The following is a 12753-nucleotide window of genomic DNA, read 5'->3' as shown; positions in this document are numbered from 1 at the left end:
AGTGGGAAACGCGCCAGAGTAAAAAGTAGCTACACGGGGTAATTATAGCTCGCAATAGAAACCGATCTTGTGATTTCAAATGACTGCATGTCAACTTGCGGTTTCACATACAAGGGCTACTATGGGCTATATTTTTGCAGACCCACTCGACAGCTGTGATGCTTAAAGGGAGTAAAAGCAGCTGCTAGGATTGGCCAGAATTAATAATCAATTAATCTGACCGCTCCCACAGCGGTGCAGCCCTCCATCTTGCAATTATTAGCAACAAAAGAATTAACTATGCTAACTATAAGTATGAATTCCATCATAAAGCTTTTGGCCTGAATTCAGACTGAACACGGCTTGTTATCAAGTCCCAGCTTTCCTTCGAGGTGGTCCACAGCTGGCCCGCCGCTGCCTTTTGTGTCTCTCGCACACTTGTCGGGACTTGCCGTCTTGTTGTATCCGTTTGCCGTTATCTCCACGCTAATGGAATCACGTCGCCTTGTGTGGGGCAGGAAATTGTGCTGGTGCTGTTCTTCGGCAGCGAGTACGTGGTGCGGCTGTGGTCGGCCGGCTGCCGCAGCAAATACGCCGGCCTCAGAGGACGCCTCTGCTTCATCAGGAAGCCCATCTCGATCATAGGTGCACCTGGACTTTTTTTTTCTTTTACCCCCATTGGCAGTGGCAGGAAGTAACAAAGTACCTTTTGTTACTAGATATTTATTTATTTATTACGTCATCATTCTCTCGTCACAGACTTGATTGTGGTCATCGCCTCCATCATTGTGCTCGCCGTGGGTTCCAATGGCCAAGTTTTCGCCACATCTGCCATCAGGTAGACCTTCTCCAATATTAGCCGTTGAGCCAAAAGACTGAGGTGTGTGTGTGTGTTTTTTTTTTTCCACAGAGGCATCCGTTTCCTGCAAATCCTGCGCATGCTACATGTGGATCGACAGGGAGGAACGTGGAGGCTCCTGGGATCGGTGGTCTTCATCCATCGGCAGGTGTGTCCGAAATAACGCAGCAGTGTCACATTTGAAAGTGTGTTTTTATGTATCGCAATACTTACATTTTAGGGATAGAACCTCAATTTCAATGAGCGCCTGTAATGCTGCTCATTATGGTAATGCTCGCTTTGCCCACTTGTTGGTAAAGTCAAATGGCTTCACAGCGACTAATCCAGATCGGTGCACACATGCACAAAGAAGCCAGAGCAGTGCAGGCTTTATAAGGATAAAGCCGAACGCAAAGCAGATCGTCAATGGCTGAACGCTATGATTGGACCTGACGTTCAGCTCTCTTTGATGCACCACGAGAGGAGTCAAGATGGTGTGTTAAGATGGACCGTGGCCATTCCGCCTTTTGTCGGATGATCCTTTTATGAAATGATGCGCTCTGCTTAGCAGAAATGCTTGGGACTATTTTCCCAGCGAAGGTCCGTAGCTATTATATGTAATAGTTTGGGATTTTTTATTTGTTAGTTATTATTGCATTTGGACTATTTTTTGGTTTTAGTCCTGTTAATTATTTTTTTAGCGCAAACACTGTTTTATTTTTTATTTTTATTTATTTATGGAGCATTTGTGGAAAAACCTGCATAACAAAGTTGCTGCTCCACTGTGTTTGCTTTCAAACCTGAGCGCCACTAATTCTAAATATTCTTTTTTCTTTTAGGAGCTGATAACCACACTCTACATCGGCTTCCTGGGCCTGATCTTCTCATCCTACTTTGTCTACTTGGCGGAGAAGGATGCTGTGGATGAGGAGGGCAAGACGGGCTTCTCCAGCTATGCTGATGCCCTGTGGTGGGGCGTGGTAAGCAACTATGCCACCATGTTTATCATATTTTGGGGATATTGATAAGTGGTCGTGCTACTGAGCCACACGGAAATGTAGCTAGCAAATGCATCTCTGGCTGGGATCTTTTCAAAGAGGTACTTGGGCTCGGTTAACACACTTGAGTGGGCACATGGCATGGACGTGGAAAAAGAAAAAAGAGAATTCTTGCGTTGAATGGCCACAACAAATTATCTGTACAATGCTCTTTCAAGTGTGGTTGTCGTTGGGGGGCAGAGTCTGACCACCCGGGTGTGTAGCGTTATTGAACCTCTTGTGTTTTTTTTTTTTTTTTCCCCCCCCGCCCTTTTGCGCGCCGTGTTGTGATTCCCCGCTTCGCCCGGGCGCAAGGGCTCCAGTGTCCCGAACAGTTAATTAAACATTTGAATGGAAAGCGAGCCGTAATGAGAAACCTATGGCGGTCTTGTGCGGGAGATCGGGCTGCAAACAAAAGCAAGGTAATAAAGAATTCACCTTCAGGCTGCTTTCCCTCACAGAACTCTTTGAACCGCAATATAAAGTGTCGCTTCTCTTAATCAAAACTTTAATTGCGGGATTACGGCCTTTATGTAACGAGGCTCGGAAAGGGGTCACGGCACACCGTGCTCCCGATCGAGCTCCCCGTTTGAGCGGCGCCGCTCACAATGCTCCAAGAAGAATCGCAACAGCGGGGGAGGGTTTGCACCTTTTTTGTTTTGCTGAAACTGTAAACTGGAGAGTGATGATCTTCGGTTCCAGCAGAATGAGTTGCGAATGTGTGTGTGCTGAAAAAGAATGTCAGTGCACTGAACTTTGGTACCCTCCCCTCCTCCTCCTCCTCCTCCTCCATGTGCAGGTGCGGGACACAGCTGGAGAGCAAGCCAATGCCAGGATTGGATCACATTCCCCCATTTTCTCTCACTTTATGCTCTTGGGCCATTCAAATCTCCATTCCATGATTTCCAAAATCTGCTGTAAAAGATATCTTGTGTTGCTTCTAAGGTGAAGACAAACCGTCATCTCTCGTCTCTCCCAAGGTGACCGTGACCACCATCGGCTACGGCGACAAGATTCCCCAAACGTGGATCGGCAAGGCCATCGCGTCCTGCTTCAGCGTCTTCGCCATCTCCTTCTTTGCTCTGCCGGCTGTAAGTGTCACCCATCGTTCCCCGCCGGCGATGTTCCGTCGCCCGCCGTGATGCGAGCGATCTTCCCCCCCTCAGGGTATCCTGGGATCCGGTTTCGCCCTGAAGGTCCAGCAGAAGCAGAGACAAAAGCACTTCAACCGACAAATTCCCGCCGCGGCCTCGCTCATCCAGGTAAGCGACTCGGTCGTCTCGCCGCATGGGTTTGACTCAAATGGTCGAATTCTGCTTCAGACGCTTTGGCGCTGCTACGCGGCCGAGAAACCCAACGGCTGCGCGGCCACGTGGAAAATGTACGTGCTGACCCCGGAGGGCATCAGAGCGGCCGAGTTGGACAACTTCAGCCCCACCGTCAGGAAGCTCAACATATCGGTAATTTTTCATCCAGTGTTGACGAATTGGGGGGATGGCCAGTTAATTCGCCGTTATTACTGCACGTGAAAGCAAAAGCCTCCTATTCACATAGCGTGCAACTTTGCCACATCCAATATGGCGGCCCCTGAATCGTCTGCATATTTTTATAGCATTTTTTTTTTATTGTGGCAGATTTGCGCGTCTGCTATCAATGTTCCTTTCACAGCAGTATTAGCTGTGTTGCAGCATAAAAGGGCAAGTGAAGTTCCCACAAACACACACGCACACACACACACACGGTCCCCCTCCTCTTGACTCCACCAGGATGACTCGACGCCTTTGTCTGTTGCGCACAAAGACTCAGTCAGTGGAGATGATGTCACCGCCGCCTTTCTCATGGGAGTAAACCTTTGTCTAGCACAACAACAACAAAACAATCTTTGTGTAGCATTGAACCCGCACCTTAAAAGGAGAGGGGGGGGCTGCTGCCGAGGGAGCCCGCTTCCGCTCTTTTCTGTCGCCACATGTGACACCTTTTGTCTCTCCTCCCTCCGTATTTGCCGTCCTCGCTCTTCCCCTCCTCGCATAATTGGTTTAGCGCTCGCTTCTCCTTTTCGTGTTCCCTCCATCCTTTTCATTGCTACGAAATTTTCCTCCGTCACCGACTCCTTCGAAACGGCTCACTCGACCTTGTGCGCTCTTTCGACCTAAATAACCAAGCTTGCGTGTGTAAAGTCATTGAGAAATTTTGAATTAGTCGGATAAAATCGTGGCGGTAATTAGTTGCGTCGTAAAGTTAGTGAATGATCCACAAATAGGTCCATTTGGGTCTCGTTTGAACAAATTCAGCCAAAACGGCAGCTTTGATCCAAAATGTCTGACGTCTTGTTCAATTTTGGGAACGTGTCCTTGAGACTGGTTTGTTGCGCGTTTCAGAAAAAAGGCCCCAAGAAGAGGCTGAAGTCGTTGCGAGGCAACGGCTCCTTCGGTGTGTCGTCGGAGCGGGCCGTGTCCATCCCCCAAATCACCTACGATCACATTGACGACTCGGCGGAGAAAAAGGACGTCTCCTTCTTTGCGGAGGAGCCCACCAGCACTGTGGAAGGTATTTGCTCGACTGTTGCGCAAATGTGCACCTCCCCAACTCATTAGGGAGACATGTTGGGGGAAAAGAAAAGGCGGAATTCATAAATCAAGTATATTTTTCAATGTTTTTGGACACCGTAAACAGTCACAAGCATCCACTCTGTGCCAAGATGACCGCCAAGGGTCTCAGGTGTGACATCTGGACGCTATTAGTGTCCCGAAGAGGTCGGGGGGGCTGTTGACCGATGAGTGTCTGTACGTCTGTACGTGCAGACACCCCCTTCTGTTACGCGCGCGTGTTGTTAGCACACGTGACTCAAACGAAAAGAGCGTTTATGACTCATAGCAAAGTGGGCTGTGTGTAAACTTCCTGTTGCTCAATGGCACACAAACGTGACCTGACACGGCAGGTTCATACATGCGCTTTATGAGCCTTCCGTCCAAGCGTGTGACCGGGAAAAATATTTCTTGGAAGCAGGGAATTGAATTGAAATCAATGTGTAGATGTGTTTAATTTGTTGAGTTGATTGTTTTACTTTAAATGAATTGTGTGTTAAGGAAAACCAATCAACATTATTTGACAAAACAATCATTTTTGTTATGTTGCTTAAAAAGCGGCAGCATATATTGTGACTGGTCATTTGCGTTCCCTAAAAAGATTTACGTTCTCTCGCTTTCTCAGGACACACTCGGACGTTCAAACAAACAGGTGAGTTGACTCGACGCGACTCGACTGCTAGCTTGAAGCTGACAAACACAACTACGGGCAGTTAAAATGAATAAAAAAAAAAATCTTAGAGTAAGAATATTACTTTTTTTCTTGTATGTCATTTTTCTCTGCTTTTCTCTTTTCATCTGTCTTTTTCTCCTCTTGTATTCATCCTCTTTGCCATTGTCGTCTTTGTCGTAGTCTTCTTTATTGTCTTTTTCTCAGGCAATCGTGTTTCCCTGTGTATCATCTTCTTGGTCTTCTTTTAAATCATGAGCTGGCCTGCCTCTTTCATGAGACCCAGACACCATTCTAATTAGACGTGCAGGCTGGCAGCACCATTGTCCCCAAGCGGACCAAACGCTGCCAAGCAAATAGTCCAGTGTCCTGCCAGCACTGCTCGGCTATCGTGATCGGTAAACTGCTCATTGTCTGGCTCTCAATGTCTGGCCGCTCACGCAGATTCTCTGTCAGTTTTCCATGAATCGGGAAATGCCGATGGGGGAAAAAAAAAAAAAAAAAAAAGTATAATCCATGTGTTCTGTCCGCTGTCTATTTATTTGCTTGAATTGTCTTTTTGCATTGAATGGCACCCAGGCCCTCGTCATCATTCTTGGTCGTCTTTCACTCTGAGCTGTCCTTCCTCTCCAGGTATCTTTCTTTCTTTCTTTTTTCCTCTCCATTGTATCACGCAAAGAAGCTAGGCTGATACCGAAAATATCGCGATACAGAGATTGCGTATCGACAATATACCACTAATGTCACTTTTTTTTTTTTTTACAGCAAGAAAATAATGCATCCCAACCTAAAGGCTTACCGGGTTTTGTTTTTTAGTGAAGTTGAGCCACGACAACAGCATGTCCATGGACATCACCCGCACTAGCAGCCTGACTGACGAACTGGACTGCATGTGCGAGGATATTCCCCTCTCTGCCATGTCGGACAACGCTCAGTAAGTCACAATTGCTTTTTGTGTATATATAAAAAAAAAAAAAAGTAGTTGGGGTAGTCTGAAAAGTTGCTAAAGTACAGAGCTGAAAAGAAATGGCATTGTTGATGGTCTGTCGCCGCACAAAGCTATGACATCACCGGGTCTTGCAGACCTGGCTCGAGCCACTTGTCTTCTCCGAAATGTCATTGCGACAAAGTGACATTTTCATGGCTTCCTCCGTTCCTACGCTAACACGCTCACAAAGAATCCGCAAAAAGTCTCCAGCGAAAGGTCCTTAGACAACAATTCAACTCTGTCGGCGAAAGAATAGTGCCACTGTTTGATTACTTTGAAGGATTATTGCACAGCTAGCTAGCAGTGAGCGCTATGCTTTGAGAGATCATCAGGTGTGCCTTTTAATTAAACCAAAAATTGTAATTTACTCACTACAAATGGACCTTTGGTCCGAACTGTAGCTTCCCCACCCTCACAGATTTGACTTCTATTCACTCCTGGCTTTGCATTTTCACTCCACTTTCTGTCCCCTCTTGGAAAGAAAAAAAGCCGAGTGAAGCGTTTTTGTTCCAAGGCACCTCATGACCTTCTTCTGTTCTACACTTGCTGCTATTGTTCATATCTCTCACATTCTCCACTCACAAGAACCGTCTGGGTAGCTAAAAAAAAAAAGACCACATTGATGTGTCTCGAGGGACGTTGCGAGCATCAGATTGCTTGTTGTTTCTCTTTGCAGTCTTTTGACCTGCCCGTTCGTGGCATCGGTCCAGGACTCTTTCTCCACTCACCACTTGAATTCCACAAGGTACTGTACTGGCTCTCATGCTATTCTTCTTCTCCTTTTCTTTACCACTACTCTGCCTCTTCCTTCCTTCCTTCCTTCCTTCCTTCTCGCCACCTTCCACCCTTTGTCCCATCATCCACCTTAGTAGGACATCATGGGATGTTTTGACATTCCACAAATGCTCACAAGTTTTTTTTTATTATTTGGAATATTTGTGGCTCCAGTAGTATTTATCTTTGTAAAAGTGTCACTCGAATTTCGATTTTTAGTCAAAAAAGAGTTGTCTTACTGTAAATTTCAATTTGACTGACGCACAGTCACCAGTAGATGGCAGTGATGCATCGTTTGAGCTCTGATATCCGCCCAATTTGTGAGTCCATCGGGAGAAATTGTTGAACTTGATTATCAAAGAATTGAAAAAGGAGGGATGTAGCTTCCTGTTGTAACAAAAAGACATTTTTTTTATTTTTTTTTTATTGATAGGCATCTTTTTAATTCCCATGGCACATATGTGTCCTTGGTCCCAAAAGGCCTCAAGCAAAGCATATTGAAAACGTGGCATGTCCATTGTGACATGATTTGCGGTTGCGTGCGAGCGAGCCGGTCGGCCGGCCGGCCGGCCCTCAAGTGGGCGTTGGGAGACAGTGCTCGCTTGTGTGCCGCGCAGTGCTCGCTAGCTCGCTCGTAAGTCAGCTTTAATGGTCCGGCTCAAACCGGAGCCGTGCGGGGCGCTCCCAAAACAGCTGCCCTGGTGTCACGCCATCCGGGCAAGCGCTGTCATTTTGGACTTTGTACGCCGATCTCCACCCTGAACCGCCCGAGGCCGCGTCTACTACAAATCACGCACGCCAACTCCACCGAGTGTTCCGCTGTTTGTTTGGATTTGTTGCAGAAATGAGACTGTTACTTTGCGGCTATGTGGGAGGAGTATTTTTTTTTTCTTTCTTCTTTCATATGTGTGAGAAGCATCAGCATAGTCATCAGTGGGCCTCTGAAGAGGAAGTGGTGCAGGCTAGCGTATGCGTGCAACCCTTCCCCGAAAAAAAAAAAAAAAATTGGGGAAGGGAAGACAAAGCTTTCAAGACTCTCTCGCCACCACCCAGGAAGTTCTGCTATGTGTTCTCAGCGTGTGGGTGTGAAGAGGATTACGCAGATGGAGAGTAAAGATAGCCACTTTCAGTTTGGCCTTGTGACTTTTATTTTTGTCTCTTTGAGGACGACTACTTACGACACTACAACTGTGAAGTCATTTTGCATTTTGGAGCTGCCGAAATATGCAAACCCCTCAATTTCTCTTCCTTGACTGTTTGGAAAATATACCTACATTTATATAAACCCCATTTTCTTTCTTATTTTTATGTTTTTATAACAGTGCATTCATTCTATTCATTTAGATTTTTTAATATTATTATTTTTAGTATTATTATTATATATTATTATTTTATTTTAATATTTGTAATTATTAATATATTTTTGTTTGTAATTTTAATCATTTTTCTCTTCTTTACTATCATGAATTCTTCTGCTTTACATCCATTCATGATGAATTCGACTGGCCTTTTCTGTTTGATAAAAAAACCATTTTCTTCTATCAATTAAGGCATAACTGAAAGTTTTTTTTGATAATTGTTTTAATTGATTTATTTGAACTCTTTAAATGAGCCCATGACATATAGTATACTCCAATCGTACGGCGGCACTGAGTCGGCGTCTGTCGCCCTTTTTCCCCCCCCCTCTTCTTTCTGCTCCATCCTCGGACCTGTAAAAGCCTACACAGCCCACCTGCGGGCAGCTCTTAATGAGTTCCCCGAGCTGACCGGAGATAAATAATGAAAAGGCGCGGCGGCAGCGCCACGGGAGCCACTGGAGGCAGACGCATGCGTCACGGCCCCCGGGGGCCCCCTCTTCCGAGCAACTGGCGCCTTTTGTGCGCCCGTCGCTGTGAACAAATTGACTTTTTGTCTGCGGCGGCCTCTGTATGCTCGTCTTGTACACTGTACCGCCATAGCCACGGCGCGGCAGGGGGGCGGTGCCGGCATACGGGGCACAATGTGTGCGGCGGCGGCGGCGGCGGACTCCTTTCAAACAGTCTACAAGCGTCTGCGCTACTTTGTTTTGCTGTCCAGCGCATGAAATGGCATGTGGACTAAATCAAATGGTTGGCATGTCAAATGAAACATCAATCCAGATGCCAGACTCGGGATAGATGCCGCCTTGTCCCTGTGAGGTGTCCAAGCCACCTCTCTGTGATCTGACATTAGTGCTGACACCTGGATAAATACACTCCATTTTCTGGCCTGCCCTCCCCGTGGATGAAAAGTGTAGTGTGCCGCAGCCGCAGCACCTGAGCGGCCTGTTTGTACAGCGCCGACGGCGAAGGCTTCCTCCGCACTGCTTTTGGCTGGCCTCCTGCACTCTCAGGATTTCACGCCATTTGATGTGGATTTGGAGGCTGGTTGGGGGGACGCGGAGGAGCAGGAGGGTTTGTTCAGGTGTGGCGACCGGTGCCGCCGCCACCCCGACCTCTGATGTTGCGTCCGTCGGCGGCCAGGTGCCAGAGCTCCGTCAGAAAGCCCCCTCTGTTGTTCCGGCCCTGGAGATGAATGGAGGGCCTGTCTGTGGGGGGGGACGGCACGGGCTCGGAAGACCACGCCCCTGCTCTCGGAGCTCGAACTTTGAAGAATTGTGAGTCGCTGAAAAGTCAGTTTGCTACTTTGCACTATTGATGGAGACAGATGTGTTTTTTTTTTTTTTTAGCTCAACTGGTTCCTCCTTGCTCGCGTGTCTGTCGCATTGCTGGCTGATGTAATTTTCCAGTGCCCATATAGAGCAGTTTATAGTGCGAGACCTCCTCAGATGGGTCACGGCAGTAAATGGGACTATTAACCCCCCCCCCCCCCCCCTTCTCTGGTGCTGAAAGGCCACACTCTTTATATGCGGCAAATGTACATGTGCTGTAAAAGTCTCGTTCTGAGCACGCCTGCCATTTTTAAAGCTCGTTTTCTGGCCAGTATCAAAAGCGGAGGTCGCCAAGTTAAATGGGGGCGCTGCAGGGGTCCAAAGTTGCAAGAAAATAAATAAATAAATAGATGAATACAAAATTTGGTGCGGTAACTACATTTTGAACAGTGATTAAAAGGCTCTCTGTTTATTTTGTATTATACGAGCTCAGTCTACGCACCAAGCAAATCGGTACTTTATAAAAAGGACTTATAATTACATTTTTTAAATATTTTTTTTTTAGTCAAATATTCAATATTTGCGAGCAACAAATGGAAGGCGTTGCGCAAACAGCCATTGAAGTGAAATGAAATTCAGCATCTTTTTCCCCAACCTATACTATTTTTTTTTAGTATTATCAATTATATTCATTCAATAACATTTAATTTAAAAATCCATCAAGTAACATCACCTATAAATGGATGAATGGTGAGCGTGGAAGACGCGGACTTCCTTTTATGACCAGCAGGATGCGCTGTTGCAACATCACTCTGTTACCTCTGAGCTCCTCACTTGACGCTTTTGTTTTTGTTCTGAAATCAAGATGCCATCATCCCTGCTCTCATTTCCACCCAGAGCGCGAAGGATATGTTAAGTGTAGTGTTTAGATTAAGTGGAAATGTCCTTGTAGAGTTATTTTTTTTCTCTTTTATTCCTCCTCTTTCAATTTCCTCCCTGACTTTTGGTGTCCAAAGTCAGGCGTGTCTTGGCGATCTCACACCAAGCATTAGCGAGCGACGTGGCTCCGCTCATTGTCATATTTTCTAGCCCACTTTTCCATCCTGCAGTGCGGAGGAAGCAGAAAACGAAAATAATCAAGGAAACCACACTTTTCCCTCTCTATCAAAGCTGTGTTTTTCTTTGCGCTCTGCGCCAAGCCTTCACGGCCTTTGCGGCGGACGGCGAACAAAAGTTGCGGTCGCTCCCAAGCACCTAGCTAACAGGAACTTCATGTTTTCTTTTCATCCACGGCGATCCGGCTTGGAACAAAGTGTGCATGGTTCAAAATGTACGCACACTTGATATACTGAATCTTTTTTTTTTTTTCTTTTTTTGTGATTTGTATCATTTTGCCTCATTGTTTCCCACCTTGGGTCAGGCCGCAGCACATATTCTAGCAGTCGTCATTTTCAGGAAGAGAGCCTCTGCGGCAGATGTGTGTGTGCGTGTGCGTGCGTGTGTGTGTGTTTAAGCCTCTGCTTACGGGAAGCATATCTGCAGTCGGGGATGAATGTGGATGGGTGATGCCTGCTTTGTTATGTTCCCTTCGGTGTGCGTGTGTGTGTGTGTGCGTGTATTCCGTTGTTTACAGTGGCAATACAGGAGAAGAGAATAGAGCTGAGCTGTGTTAAAAAGCAGCGCACAATAATAATAATAATTTGATGGACTATAAAACATTACTGTGGGTTAAAAAAAACAAAAAATCAAGTGGCTATGTTGGTTTTTAATCGTTTCCGGGTAATTTTGGGTCACTGAGTCTTAAAATGGTTGAATTGGCTCTTGCGTTTGAGATATTAATATTTTGGACAAGTCATCGATTGATCATTTAAAATGTGTAATTTTCCCTGGGGGGGGGGGAAGAAATTAATTTGCTACTAAAAAAAAAAAATACTTAATTGAAATCTATATACTCCATTATCAATGTTCCGTCTAATGAAGTCCAAAATGCTGGAAGTGAAACACACACACACACACACACCTATGGCCACGCTCTCAGCCCCAAGCAGGGAAAAGCAATAGGAAGCCATGGCAATAAAAGCCTCTGACATTGATGTCAGCCTTTCCCAAACACTCAGGACTTGTGGGGGGGCCCCCCACTAGTTGCTGTCGCCATGCTGTGGAAAAAGATTGTCCGTCTCGGTGTCATCTGCGAGAAGACGCTGGTGGCGGCGGCTGACTTTGAGGAATTTCCCGAGTTTACCCGAGCAAAACGCAAACCGTGCGCAAATTATACACACAACTACAACATTTTGTCACAAGAGTCTGGTGAGAAAACTAACAAAGCGGAAAAGAAAAGTTGTGCTTTTCTGCCATGGCACTTAAAAAGTAACCTTCATTGTTTTGTCACTTTGAGCTTTAAAAGACCACCCAACCCAACCGATTTTTTTTATTTTAGCTGTTGAGTAACTCGTTAATCCCCTCTGTCATTCCATTTTGACGGGATTAGGTTCATGCACAAGGCCCCTTACTCATGCCGGCGGATTGCTTATGACAGGCCCTCATGCAGACACCTTGACCGCCACGAGCAACGACTTAAACCAGGCAAGAGAGCGCCGTGATCGGGGGGGTGACTAGCTAACTCTCCACGCGCGGGCTAAGTCGAGGAAAGAGAAACAGCCCGTTGCTAATTCTCCCTGATGTTTAAAAAAAAGAAAAAAAATCGCTTTTGTTTTCCTCCAGAGCAACACTTGGAAGCAATCTTGAGCTTCACGCGTGAATGATTGTTGACAATTCAAATAGCGGAAAGATAAACCGAGCCAGTGGATTTGAGTCATTTTACATTCCGCTGCAGTAGGGGGCAACGTTGCTCATTTCGGATTTGTGTTTCTACCTTTTCTGCATGAACGTTTGTCAAATGGCGGTGCAGTCTGACTTATTGCGTTTAATCCATCTAATTGTTTCGTTTCGTAGACTAGAACCCGGTCTGCCTCGGGAACTAATTCCGTCTGGGTATTCTATTTAATTGGCCACACTGGGCTTTAAGCTCTTCTAAAGGCAGCCTGCGCCCTTTACCCCCTCCGAGCTCACCCTTTAAGAATATAAACCCCTTATCTTCTCCATTGTCGCCCCGACGGGAGCGAGAAGGTGGCGGAGAGCGCTCGAGGAGAAGTGACGGGTCGCAAATAACGCTATCAAACGACACAGCGCAGCGTGAAGCCGATTGAAATTGATCCGAAGGGACTCAAGCCACGGTCACATACGCGGAATTCAA

At 46.3% G+C, this 12753-nt stretch overlaps 1 protein-coding gene across 2 annotated transcripts in view; it reads left to right on the top strand.

Annotated features, from left to right (window-relative positions):
- Positions 1-12753, top strand: part of kcnq1.2 (potassium voltage-gated channel, KQT-like subfamily, member 1.2) — a 72401-nt gene that overhangs the window by 8207 nt on the left and 51441 nt on the right. The window contains exons 5-15 of one of the 2 annotated variants that reach the window (XM_061283585.1): positions 498-624; positions 739-817; positions 890-986; positions 1657-1797; positions 2835-2945; positions 3021-3116; positions 3177-3314; positions 4233-4401; positions 5065-5091; positions 5926-6043; positions 6774-6842. In XM_061283585.1, coding sequence (XP_061139569.1) covers positions 498-624; positions 739-817; positions 890-986; positions 1657-1797; positions 2835-2945; positions 3021-3116; positions 3177-3314; positions 4233-4401; positions 5065-5091; positions 5926-6043; positions 6774-6842 — 1172 coding nt within the window. The remainder of the gene's footprint in view (positions 1-497; positions 625-738; positions 818-889; positions 987-1656; positions 1798-2834; positions 2946-3020; positions 3117-3176; positions 3315-4232; positions 4402-5064; positions 5092-5925; positions 6044-6773; positions 6843-12753) is intronic. The other variant, XM_061283586.1, reaches the window with a different exon arrangement.

This window comes from Syngnathus typhle, linkage group LG7 (assembly GCF_033458585.1).
Source record: "Syngnathus typhle isolate RoL2023-S1 ecotype Sweden linkage group LG7, RoL_Styp_1.0, whole genome shotgun sequence".
Lineage (NCBI taxonomy): Eukaryota > Metazoa > Chordata > Actinopteri > Syngnathiformes > Syngnathidae > Syngnathus > Syngnathus typhle.
Note: the sequence above shows the minus strand (reverse complement) of the source record. Positions and strands in the feature narration are given on the sequence as shown.